This window comes from Lepidochelys olivacea (assembly GCF_965140295.1).
Source record: "Lepidochelys olivacea isolate rLepOli2 genome assembly, chromosome: 10".
Lineage (NCBI taxonomy): Eukaryota > Metazoa > Chordata > Testudines > Cheloniidae > Lepidochelys > Lepidochelys olivacea.
In genome coordinates this window covers 18,555,512-18,567,473 of record NC_140420.1, presented here as the reverse complement: position 1 = coordinate 18,567,473, position 11,962 = coordinate 18,555,512, and the positions used below count along the sequence as shown (strand labels likewise).

At 38.1% G+C, this 11,962-nt stretch overlaps 1 protein-coding gene across 2 annotated transcripts in view; it reads right to left on the bottom strand.

Annotated features, from left to right (window-relative positions):
* Positions 1-3,371: 3,371 nt before the first annotated feature.
* Positions 3,372-11,962, bottom strand: part of SMG1 (SMG1 nonsense mediated mRNA decay associated PI3K related kinase) — a 117,850-nt gene continuing 109,259 nt past the window's right edge. The window contains exons 55-63 of one of the 2 annotated variants that reach the window (XM_084642090.1): positions 11,469-11,606; positions 10,887-11,039; positions 10,415-10,594; positions 9,970-10,197; positions 9,231-9,442; positions 8,925-9,031; positions 7,627-7,806; positions 7,427-7,530; positions 3,372-6,032 (exon numbers count right to left, since the gene is read on the bottom strand). In XM_084642090.1, coding sequence (XP_084498216.1) covers positions 5,955-6,032; positions 7,427-7,530; positions 7,627-7,806; positions 8,925-9,031; positions 9,231-9,442; positions 9,970-10,197; positions 10,415-10,594; positions 10,887-11,039; positions 11,469-11,606 — 1,380 coding nt within the window. In that variant the 3' untranslated portion in view covers positions 3,372-5,954. Of the gene's footprint in view, positions 6,033-7,426; positions 7,534-7,626; positions 7,807-8,924; positions 9,032-9,230; positions 9,443-9,969; positions 10,198-10,414; positions 10,595-10,886; positions 11,040-11,468; positions 11,607-11,962 lie in introns of both variants that reach the window. The other variant, XM_084642089.1, reaches the window with a different exon arrangement.

Genomic DNA, 11,962 nt, shown 5'->3' with positions numbered 1-11,962 from the left:
CCACAGTAGCTGAGCACCTCACAATCTTGTAGCATATTTATCTTAATAACACTCCTGTGAGGTAGGGAAGTATTATCCCCATTTTACAGATGAGGAACCAAGAGACTCAGGGACTTATTCAAGATCACACAGACAGAGTAAGGAATTGAATCAGGGTCTCCCAAATCCAAGGTTAGCACCCTAACCTCTGGACTAATACTTCCTCCATCTATGTGAACTTACAGTGCTAATTCACATTAGACTTGGAACTGGTACTGTAACTTTTTCCTGTACCAAAGTTCCACTATCAGTATTTGTTTTACAACTGAAAACTACAAAGCCACTTGGAATTTAACTTTTATGAGAAATTAATTCATGAGGACCTGAAAATGGTGGCTTAATGGCCAGTGTACTGAAGGTAAAACCTATGGGTAAAATTCTCACAAGTTACAAAGTACGGCTCCAATTATCTTAGCTGAGGAAAGTGCACGTGATGGAATGTATTTTCTAAATAGACAACCTACCCTAAATTCTATTACTGATGGACAATCTTCACTCATTGATATATTTGGCTTTCCATAACGAACTCTGTACAACTTTTCATGAGTGAGGTACCCGAGTATTCAGATTCTAATATTTAAACTGTATTGTTAAAATTGTATTCACCTCAATTTGGGTTATTGCTGATCATGTACTATATGTATCTTATGACTTTTAAAACAAACTTTGTATTTGTGGATAATCTAAGCACTATGCCCAGGTATACAGACACTATTTTCTTAACCTGTGTATTATATAAATTTAACATTAGCTTTAATCACATTTTTAATTCTGGTTTTGCATAGCAAAGCTAAACAGCTTTTCCAACCTGCAGAAAATAATTCTGTTTTTAGTATGCCCTGAGGAAAAATTAGGTATTGAATGTCAGTTTTGTTAAAGGATTATTCCATAGTTTACTTATGTATAGGGCTTTGTATCAAAAGATATGCTATTGTTGGCCCTTTTTGATCCAAGTGGGTAATCAAAGTTCACGGCTTTGTGGGTTTTCAGTCGGAAACAGAAATTGGTGGTAGCTCGGTATTTATTTAATGCAATCTTGTTTATTTACAAGGAATGTACAAAGTCCTGTATCTCTGTATGCAGAGGGAACCAATAAAAAAAAGGATAAGTTTTTTTTTTAGCTTACCAGCTCCCCAAACCACATTAGCCAACACCAGACCCAAAAAACTTTCTCTGGGGGTCATTGTGCTCACAGGCTACTGGTTAGCTTTCTTTCCTTTTTTCCCCCCGTTGCAACGTTGGATGGCATTATGGGATAGAGAAAGTTATAAGATGGGAACTTGATCCCTTGCTCCTAGTCACTGCTGTGCTACTTGTTTCTGCCCCAAAATGCATTGTGAAAATGTCCCAAGAATGGGCCAGGTAGCGGTGAGTGGCACTGGGATACCTACCTGTGCATTGACACAAGCACTCATGGTGCGCACACACAGTGCCAACAAAGTAGCCATGTGTGCTCATGCACAAGTGATATACCCACTCTGGCAGCTTTATGTAAATGTCAATGTCTCTTTTCTGGGCGTAGGTTCTACAACACAATCAGAGCTGGGCCACCTAAATTGGTGGCTAATTATACCCCTTTCTGTCCCTCTTCCCAGTCATTCATTTGAGTTATGTTGAACTGAGCCAGATAAGCCTCCAAGAGAGTTTTCCCCTCAAAGATAGTGGGGCTTTTGCATCATTTGAGCTGAGACAACCTGATCTCTCCCCTCAGGGCGTATGTGGCTTACAAATGGGGTAGAAAACCATTGTAAATGTCTGGTCTTATCCAAGTCGACTGGTTGGCTCAATTCCTCATTCAGGTAATTATCTTCCACTGTGGTCAGTGAGTGACTCTGATTTCCTTCTGTAGCTGAATTTTCAGCTCAAGTTCTTACTGCAGTTCATCTCAGTTAGCAAGTTCCAAACTGGACAAAGCCTTTTTCGTCTGCATTATTTTGTGGAAAAACTTCTAGTCTAGGGCAGTCAGATTACTGATCACCTCATCAATCTGTTTCACCATTCCATCCTGGGTGTGTTGCAGCTGGGTTTCCTCAATCTGTCCGGGCACTTTGTAGCTGCTGCTCCAACAGGGATCTAATCTCAGCCTGCAAGCCATCTCTGAGCCCTTTCTGGGAAACCTCCAGATCTTGTTTTAATTCCATTGGCAAAGTCTCCAGTTCCTGTTTTAAGTCTTACAGTAGCAGCCGTGTTAGTCGGTATTCGCAAAAAGGAGTACTTGTGGCACCTTAGAGACTAACCAATTTATTTGAGCACTTATGCTCAAATAAATTGGTTAGTCTCTAAGGTGCCACAAGTACTCCTTTTCTTTTTGTTTTAGGTCTTGTTTTCAATCCTGCTGGCCGTTTCTGATTTCCACAAGCAACTCCATTTATTTGGTCCATCTTGGTTCAACAGGATACCAGCTCACAATCTCTCTCCTTGAAAAAATGAATCCCACTCCTGACAACAGTGAAGCCCCTTTTGAACTGAGCAACTAGTCAAAGATCAGGACCCTGGGGAGATAGAAATTGGGGGTTTCTTTGATGCATTCTTGTTTATTTACAAAGTCCCACGTCTCTGAATGCAGAAGGAACCAAGAACAAAAAGGAGCAGTTTCATAGTTTACCAGCCCCAACCCCCAAACCTCTACAAACAAACCCAGACCCAAAAGCTCTCTAGCTTTTTCCAGTCACATGGTGCTCACACACTATTGCTCGTCTCTTGCTTTTTTTCCCTCTTGCAGTCTTGTCTGTTCCTAGTTTCTTTCTGTGTTCTCTTACACCCACACCTACACCACTTGGTCATAATACCCAGTCAATCCCTCTACCCCCGTGGTGCTAGTTTCTGGGCAGACTCTTTTAGGCTTTGTTTTAGGTGTGGCCCCTTAACTGTCTCTTACAACTATCTTAAATGGAGGACTGGTTTATGCATCAGCTTAGAGGTTTAAACTCAGCCCATAATAGAGGTTTAAACTCAGCCCATAACATGGTTTCATCCAGCTCATAAAACTGTCTCATCTTTTAAAACATGTAATTAGATTAAGCTCTCTATTAAGATCTAATTTATAAGCAGATTCTACTGTATACAGATTGCCCTTTAGGTTTTTCTAACTTTATATTGAATCTACATATTTAACAAGAAAAATGTTTACCACCCTAGTTCGTTGAGGCTCCAATACTACAAAAACTTAGCATGTGAGAAGTCCTACTGAAGCCAAAGTTACACATATGCTTAATTCTAAAGGCCTACATCTGGCACTTGCTGGCTATTTAAGATGATTTTGTTCCTCTCCCTACAACTTACAAAAACAGAAGTAATTTAGAATACCATAGAAGGAAACCAAGAATACAAGCTGATTTTCTTTTTAAACTTTATTCAGTTAGGCAGTAAAGAACCCATCTCCACACAAGCGTTTCATTTCTGGATGGCAGAGGTATAATACATGAGCCACAGGCGAGTGCATTAACCCTCCCCTCCCCCGGCTTCCAAGAAATAAAACAGCATGTATAATACAGTCTTATTACTATGGTGCTCCAATACAGATTGTAAGGTTATTTGAAAGTGGAGAAAAAGTAAAATGGACTAACAGTGTGAGTGTCTTGTTAGGCATACGAATTTTCTTTGCTTTAACATTCAAACACTGTATTTCTTGCAATACATGTCATGGCAGAGAGTTTCAAAAGCATTGATATTGGAATGCATTTGTCAATAAACATAGCCTGTGACTTCCCTACACCTAGTCAGGCAATCAGAATGCATAAAAGGCCATAGTTTTGTTGGAATATCTTACACTTAAAGCGTATGTCCATGAAAGATTGGCAAAAAGAGAGTGAACGCAGATCTGCCTAGGACCTACTGAGAAGGCAGAACAGGTAACACATGGTAAATATGTAAAATAATGTATGTTCTTCTGTTACTATGCCTGTTACTTTGTGTTATTTGATTATCACTACTCTAGCTAAAGGACTAAGCTCTCCACTCACAGAAGCAAGTGCAACTCTATTAACGTCAATGAAAATTGTGTCAGCTCATGCAAGTGGTGAACTTGGCTCAAGATATTTAATTATGATTAAATTTTGATTTAAAAAAATCATTTTAGGTAGCTCAGTATTTAAAGTGTGTTTTTACTCTGAAAAGTGGCTAAAATGGCACAAGTTCTAAAGTTCTAAGTGGCTAAAATAGAATTCCAAGTTTATCATCTTTTAATGGCTTTTATACCAAATTTGCTAAGTTTACAAGTAGAGAATCTGGGATCAGAGAGTTAAGCAATGTGCTTTCAGTCTTGGACATCACCACTAGTAATAGATTCTGTAATTGGAACAGAATTGTGCTAAGTGCATGAGCCAGAAAAAGAACCAGCTCTTCTCTTCCATAGTATGGCATAGTCAATATAGTCTAAAGAATAAAACAGTGGAAAAAATGTTTTAGTCAATAGGCAGATATGACAGTACAAACTGGATGTAGATCTGTTAAGTAGATGCCATTTTTATAGAAACTTTTCCGACCATAACCACACTTTGAGTGCAAAGCTGAATTTAAGTAAATCTTGATGGTAAGAAATTAATTATCAATGCATTATTGAACCACCATCTACTGAAGTCCTATGGCAAAGCAAAAATTACTTTGCACAAATCTTTTCAAATGAGTTGAACAAAAATTGGATAGTCCTTCATTTTAATATTATATGTATAGGTCCTGAAAACCACAATAAACTGAAGCACAATAATTTACAAGTGTAAATTAAAGTATTAAGAAAGTGAATTAAAAAGCATATCACTCTACCTCCACCAGAACAGCACTTTATTGTTTGTTTATCTGTCATCAACAATGTAAAACTCTACTAGATACTCTATCCTGGTTTTTAAAAAGGTAAAGATTACATTGGATTCGCTACATTTTACCAAAGAAACTACAGCAATCACAGTAGAATGAGATTTGAGGGACAATTCTGAATTACAAAAAAGTGTACACTGCAAGCAGAGGGAAGTGCACATTAAATCAAATGCCTGCTAGATTCATTACTTTTAAATGCACAGTGACAATCTTGAGAAACTGTACATGATAAAAATCACAGAAATGATTTTAAAGTAACCAAAATTACATTTTGCATTTGATCAGCCAACTCAGAAATAATCAATGAATGTTCAGTATTTTCAGTGCTTTTGGAAAATTTCCTGTTTACCAAACAAAAATTATGTTGTTAATTTGACTAAACTGTGAAATACAAGGATTGAAATAAAAAGTATATTGGAAGTACACCTTAAACTACAAGAATAAGCCAAGGGGGCGGGACAAGAGGAGAAAAAAAGGGAAGATACAAAAGGCTTTTTCTTCTATCTCAGAAGTTCTTCCAATGTAGTGTGTATCTGATACAGCTCTTTGCTTTCAGTCCATTTCTGAAGTTCATATCTTGTAGCCTTTTTTATACTAACTGGTCAACTCAACCAGCTCTGTTGCCAACCAACAAGAGTAACAAGAATCTAAATGCATCAAATCTCCCTTTGCTGTGATTTCTTCACGGCCCCATTTTTCTGTTTTTCTTTGAACAGGGTTTGATGTTTCCTGAATTGTTCACAGGGTCAGGTGGAATTGAGTTCCAATCACTCCGCGGTTTGTAGCATTCCGATTTCTTTTCTGCAGCTAACCCCCTGACACGTTTGCAGTTCTTCTGTAGCAGAAAGACAACCGTGTTGTTCAGGCGGTGAGCTTTCACCCTTGACCCTGGGGGGGTTGCAGACCATTGTGTTTAGCATATCCCTGAGTGCAGCTATCCTGCAGGATTCACTTCCCAGTGCACCGAGATTTCCTAGGTTTCCTCAGATGAAGCCCCAGTATGCATCACCACCGGCTGTGGTGCAGCTATGGATGCCTGAGGCCGAGTTGATTCTGGTGGATGTCTGACGTTGCTGAACCAGACTGATCTGCTTTCTTCCTATTCATACCCAGGCTGTCCAACCTTCATACAGCTGAGCCAAGTTATCTAGATTAGTTGCTTCCTTAATCACAAAGTCAACCTATTTAAGAGACAAATAAATAAGTTATTAAAACTAGTGCAACTGAATGCATTTTCATACAATAGTTAACTGTTAAAAGTACTTCCTAACTAGGCCTTAACATTTAGAAACTTTTGTAGGGAATTTCTAAGTAAACTTTAAATATTCAATTAATTTATTCATACAAATTTACATAAGAACAGCCATACAGGATCAGACCAATGGACCATCTAGTCCAGTATCTTGTGTTCCGACAGTAGCCACTGCCAGGTGCTTTGGAAGGAATGAACAGAACAGGCAATCAATCCTCTGTCTACTCCCAACTTCCGGCGGTCAGAGGCTAGGGACACCCAGAGCATGGTGTTGCATCCCTGACTACCTTGGCTAATAGTCTTTGATGGACCTATCCTCCATGAACTTATCTAATTCTTTTCTGAACCCTGCTATAGTTTTGGTCTTCACAACATCCCCTGGAAACAAGTTCCACAGATTGACTGTGTTGTGTGAAGTACTTTCTTTTGTTTGTTTTAAACCTGCTGCCTATTAAACAAAGTTTCAGGAAAGGAAAGACCAAGTGTCCTCTTTAAAGCCCCAGTGCTGCAAACATTTAAGAACATGCTCAGCTTTTTATATACATAAATTATATGGCCAGAAATGATCATTACAATCATCCAGCACCTCCTGCATAGCAGGCCATAGGACTTCCTTGAATTCCTGTTTGAACTAGATAGGTTCCATTGACTTCAAAGGCACTACTTAAGCGTGTAAAATTAAGCATTTCTTTGTAATGCTGAAATTCACAAGGAAATTATACCCTTTATGTTACTCATTAAAGACATGGAGTTGCAAAGCTATGCACAAAAGGCAACAATTCTGATGCATGAAAAAAAGGAATACAATATAGTTCACACTTAGTTGTGTTGGCTCTGCAGAGCTAACAAGAATGAGAACTTTTGGGTCACTAAAGTAAATACATATAACATAGGCAGCACGATGTTCAGTAAAAACTAAATGGAATATTACTGATGCACTTGACACCAGAGCCTCCCTACTCTGCAGTGACTCTCTGCATATATAACCTAAACCTGCTGTGGGTGCTTTTGCTCCCACATTGTATTGCAAAGGCACGTCTAATTTGTTGTTCACTATCACACGCCCCTCTTCCTGCTCTCCCAAACTAGATCTAGTGTAGCAATATGCTTCCCATTTTATCCCTCCCACTGACCCTCTTTTCCATTAAACAACCAGGATAGAGCACAATATTCCAATGTGGATTAACCAATCCTAAAACCACTCACTGTAGGTTTCAGTTTTGCAGTCAAGCTTTAACAAAAGATAAGTAAGTAAATTGATAATTTATTGACAAGTACTGTTAACAAGGACTGTTACTTAAACTTTTACGAAATTCAACTCACCTGTTCAGCAACAGACATTCTCCTGTTGGGATCCACATCTCGGCCCTCTAACTTGGCTTTGACTCGCTTCCACACACTAACTGCATATGAATTCCTTTCTTGCACTGCTAAAAATGCAAATTCAAACAATCAGCTACATTTAACAGTACATATAGAAGCACGTTAACACATTTTACAACAATTTTTACTCCACTATTTACCCTTTCCTGTTTTCGGGTCCCTGACGGCCTTTTTAGGACTACAGGCGACACTTTTGCCAGTTCCTGGAACTGTGCTTGGAGGCGTATCTGCTGACGTAGCAAGATTTTTCTGAACTGGCTTTCTTGCATTCTGCGACATGACCTCTGTCTGGGTCTTCTGTCCTGTATTGCTACGCACAGCTGTAAATATAATGTTTAATCATTTGAGCAACAGAATGTAGAAAAGTATTACTAAAACGGATTTGTTTTTACACTCAAATTTAAATGTAAAAATTAAAATTCTAAATAAGAGGAAATATATATAAACAGGTCAGTAACTTGCTAGTTCTCTAAAACAAGTTCCTGGGAGATGATTAGCAGCCAGGGTATTCCCATTAACAACTAGCATATGAATGAATAAGCAAATTCAACTCCATTGTCCTGGGATTTGGATTCATGACACTAAATAGATTTTTTTTTTTTAAATTGTAAATTGGCCTTCTCATCCCATTCACAAATCCTGTCCAACTACTAAACAGCTGCATTAGCCTTGTCACACTGCTCTCTTCTGCCCCTTAAGTCTCTGATTTTGTCTTTTTCATCTCCTCTCTCCAGCTACTATGACCTTTCCCTCCTCCCCTTCTTTCTTCTGCACCCAGCCTGGAGCTACCTGTCTCTCAAGGCAGCTTCACCTTTACTTGCTAAGCAGATTACTGGCCTTTTGGTTTCCCATCCACCTTTTCTCCATATGCTCCTCTACCTCAGAGGCCTGAGGAGAACGTGGCACTCCAGAAACTTTTCTTAACTGGGCCATTTGTGAGACAGCCTGGTCTAAGTTGCTTGCAGTCACCTCCGTATGCCTACAGCACACACACCTGCTGTGAATGTACATTACTATTGAACTGTGCGTGCAGAATGGACTGAAGGAAGCTGTAGAAATGGTTTACAAGGCAGATCAATGTTAATTTTCAAAAGAAGTTATCCTTTAGTATAGAATTTGTCATGCTTATTTTCAACCCCGACAAAAATTTGGAAAGTCTGAATGAAAATTCGATCAGCTATTTAAGAACTGTCCTTTCAGACTAACAGTTCAAACTGAATTTGGATAAAACTAATATTTTTAATTAAAACTTGGTATACACACACATAGTCTGTAAGAAATACCTGTTCCACCAAGTTTGATTTTTTTCTCTTTCAGAAATAGGTGTAGTAAGTGTGCCAAAACAGTACACCTGGAGAGATTTAGTTCTTTATTTTTCTATTTATTTTTGCTAAAAAATTCTCCATCATGTTTGATTTGATACTTTCCCAAATGTTACCTGCAGCAAAGGTTGGCTGATATGTAGTAGTTGATGTTGGGCTTGAACATTCATTTGATGTATCCGTGACTAAGGGTGATGCAAAACTCACTAGATTATTGTAGACACTAGGAAACATAATAAAGTCAATACAAATATTTATACATTCAGCTATAGTATGCTACTTGAAAATCCCAAATGAAAACCTGAGTAAAAATGAAGTGAAATTCTGCAAAAAGAACTAGAATGGCATGTGTGTCTGGATTTATTTACATATGTAAACAGAAAAGAAAATTCTCTACAACCATACAAAACATATAGCTTTACCTTTGACTCTGTGTTTTGAGTTCTTTCAGGGTGGGAGTTATTTCCTGCAGCATTTCAACATGCTCCTGATTGCGGACCTGACCCATAGCTTGAACTAATGTGAACAAAACTGTCTGAATATTGTCTTGCCATGATTTATATTCACCCAAGAACTGCCTAACACTATTCTCATAGGGAACATCTTCACCATCTGCCAGAGCAGCTTCTTCATCCTATAAACAAAGAAACTAGGCGTTAAGATTCATGTTTGCTTTGTTCTGTACCTTAGAAAAGCTTAGCAGTTGCCTGCCTCTACAGCCTTTGATGGGTTTTCCTATGAACACCATGTACATAAGTGACTGTAATATCAATATAAGAAAATTTTTCTTCAGATTTATCTAACTTGAAAAGGAAATGTTGGACATGTCCAGCATTTTAAAAAGGTTTGTGCGCGTGTGTGGGTTAAAACAGAAACAGAGACATACGTACAAAAAAGGCAAGCTTTAGGTCTACCAATATCTGATCAACTTGTATCACTCCGACCTGAACCCCTTTACTCAATATACCCTTGAGTAAAATTTCTTTGATCTCAAAGTGTTAATCGGTTCAACCCTATGTACGTGAGCAGGAATCACCATTATTAAATATTTAATTTTAGGGGATACCATGAGGTAGCCTAATATGAATACCCTGGTAATTTTTTTTTCTTGAACACTAGGTAGGTCTTCTGTAACAAAACAGTGGAAGTTTTGGGCATTACCTTTGCCATTGCTTTCAGCAGATGTTTGACATCTCCAAGTTGTCTGTTGTGACCAGTGAGCACAGTTTTAATACTATCAACCAGATTCTGAATTGTTTCACAAACTGTTTCTATCTGCTGTTCTTTCTCTGTTTGCACTGCCCTCTGCGTAGACATGTCCTGGGTTAGTTGTTTGTGAGCTGAGAGATGCCATTCAGAGCTACCAATAGGATGTTCAAGATTGGTGCCCTGAAAAAAGAAAATTTTAAGCTCCATCTAGATACAATAATTTACTATACAAGTACTTCCATTTTATGTTTACTGCTAAATGGATTTAACCCAATACCCTTTACTTGCTAAAACAAGCACACAAAACTAGTAAGTGAAAATGAAGTGGAGAAGCCATTCATAAGTTTGGTAATTATGTTGTGTTTTACAATCCGTCTCCCCCATTAACTTTACTCACCACTCTCTGAAGTAAACGTAGCTCCAGGTCAGAGACTGAACTGTTAAACTGTGATGCAAATGAACACATTTGTTGACAACGTTTGATAAGTTCAAACAATGCAGTATCAAGACTCAAGGCTTCTGCTGTTCTAGTGCGTAAACTTTCAAAATGAATTATGTTACTGCAGAGGAAAGTAACCTACAAAGTGGAAAAAGTGAGAACCACCCCAATTAAATTGCATATTACATCAAATAAAAACACAATGAAGCTTCAAGGCTTTTATCTGCAAGTCTACTTCTAGACAAGAGCACTCAAAGCAGGCAGTAGTAACAACTGTCAATTCATGGGCAATAACATTATATAATTTTTTCTAATTTAAAAGCAGTTGGAATTCCCAAAAATTCCACCAGAGATTTACTGGCACCAGAGATTTTCCAAACCCTACCTGTAGCAGGGCTGAACAAACTTTCGGTGAAATAGCTTATAGTACCTGACTTGCTCTTTGACTTTCTTTAAGGACAAGGTTTCTTCTTTCAGCAATAGTGGCATCAAAATCTTGTAGGACTGGGGCTAATGCAGGATTGGCACCTCCTGCCCATTTCAAACGCTGCTCAATGCTTGCTTCAAGTGCTGCTAGCTTCTCCTATATTGAGAAAATGATCAACCAAAAAATTGCAAAAAAACACAAAGACTTTGTTTAAAAAAACCCAAAACTCTACCCATGGGACTACCCATCCTCTTGAAGGATAAGTGTCTCAGCCTTCAGGAGAAGGATGCTTTGTATACCTGGGTATTTAGTCATAGAGCAAATTTCCTGCCATCCCAAGCAGAGAATGCTGTGTCTGCTGAGGCAGAGGGATGAAGTAATGGAATAACTACGCAAAAGGTGGGACAGAGAAAGGCAACTCAGACTAACAAGGCCAGGTAAAAGATGTTAGCTCACATTGGCTAATATCCAGAATTATGGTGAGCAAGAGGTGGACACTTTTGGAATGTACTAATGCAGTCCACACAATGAGAAAGAATTCACATTTATACATGCTGCAAAAACACACCCAAAAAAAGAAAATACCTGAACTGTTCCAACTGAAGCTTCGATCTGGCTGAGCGTATGAAGTTTCTTTTTCATGCTGGCTAAAATTGCAGAACGGGGTGGAGGAGTAATGGACATGGCTTGTGGGCGACTGATAAGGAGATCTTCATGCTGCCACTTTTTCAGAGAAAATATTTGTATTGAAGTTTATATAATTTCTTTCAAAAATGTTAAACTTTTAAAAGACAACATTAATTCTAACATCATGGTTACATTTTATATCAAGGATATATTTATAAAGGGTTAAACAATTAATAAATGGCAAATATGTTACAGATATAAGCAGCAGGCATCATAGATAGTTATGAACATCAGTAGAAAGTGATACAGATGGTTATATGCCATGGATACAAATAATGTACTGTCCTGTTGAACTAAATTAACCATTTATTATTAACCCTTCAGAAAAATATTTATCTCTGTACCCTTAATCCAAAGGAAAATGGATTACACTTTATACTTTTTTTTTTAAA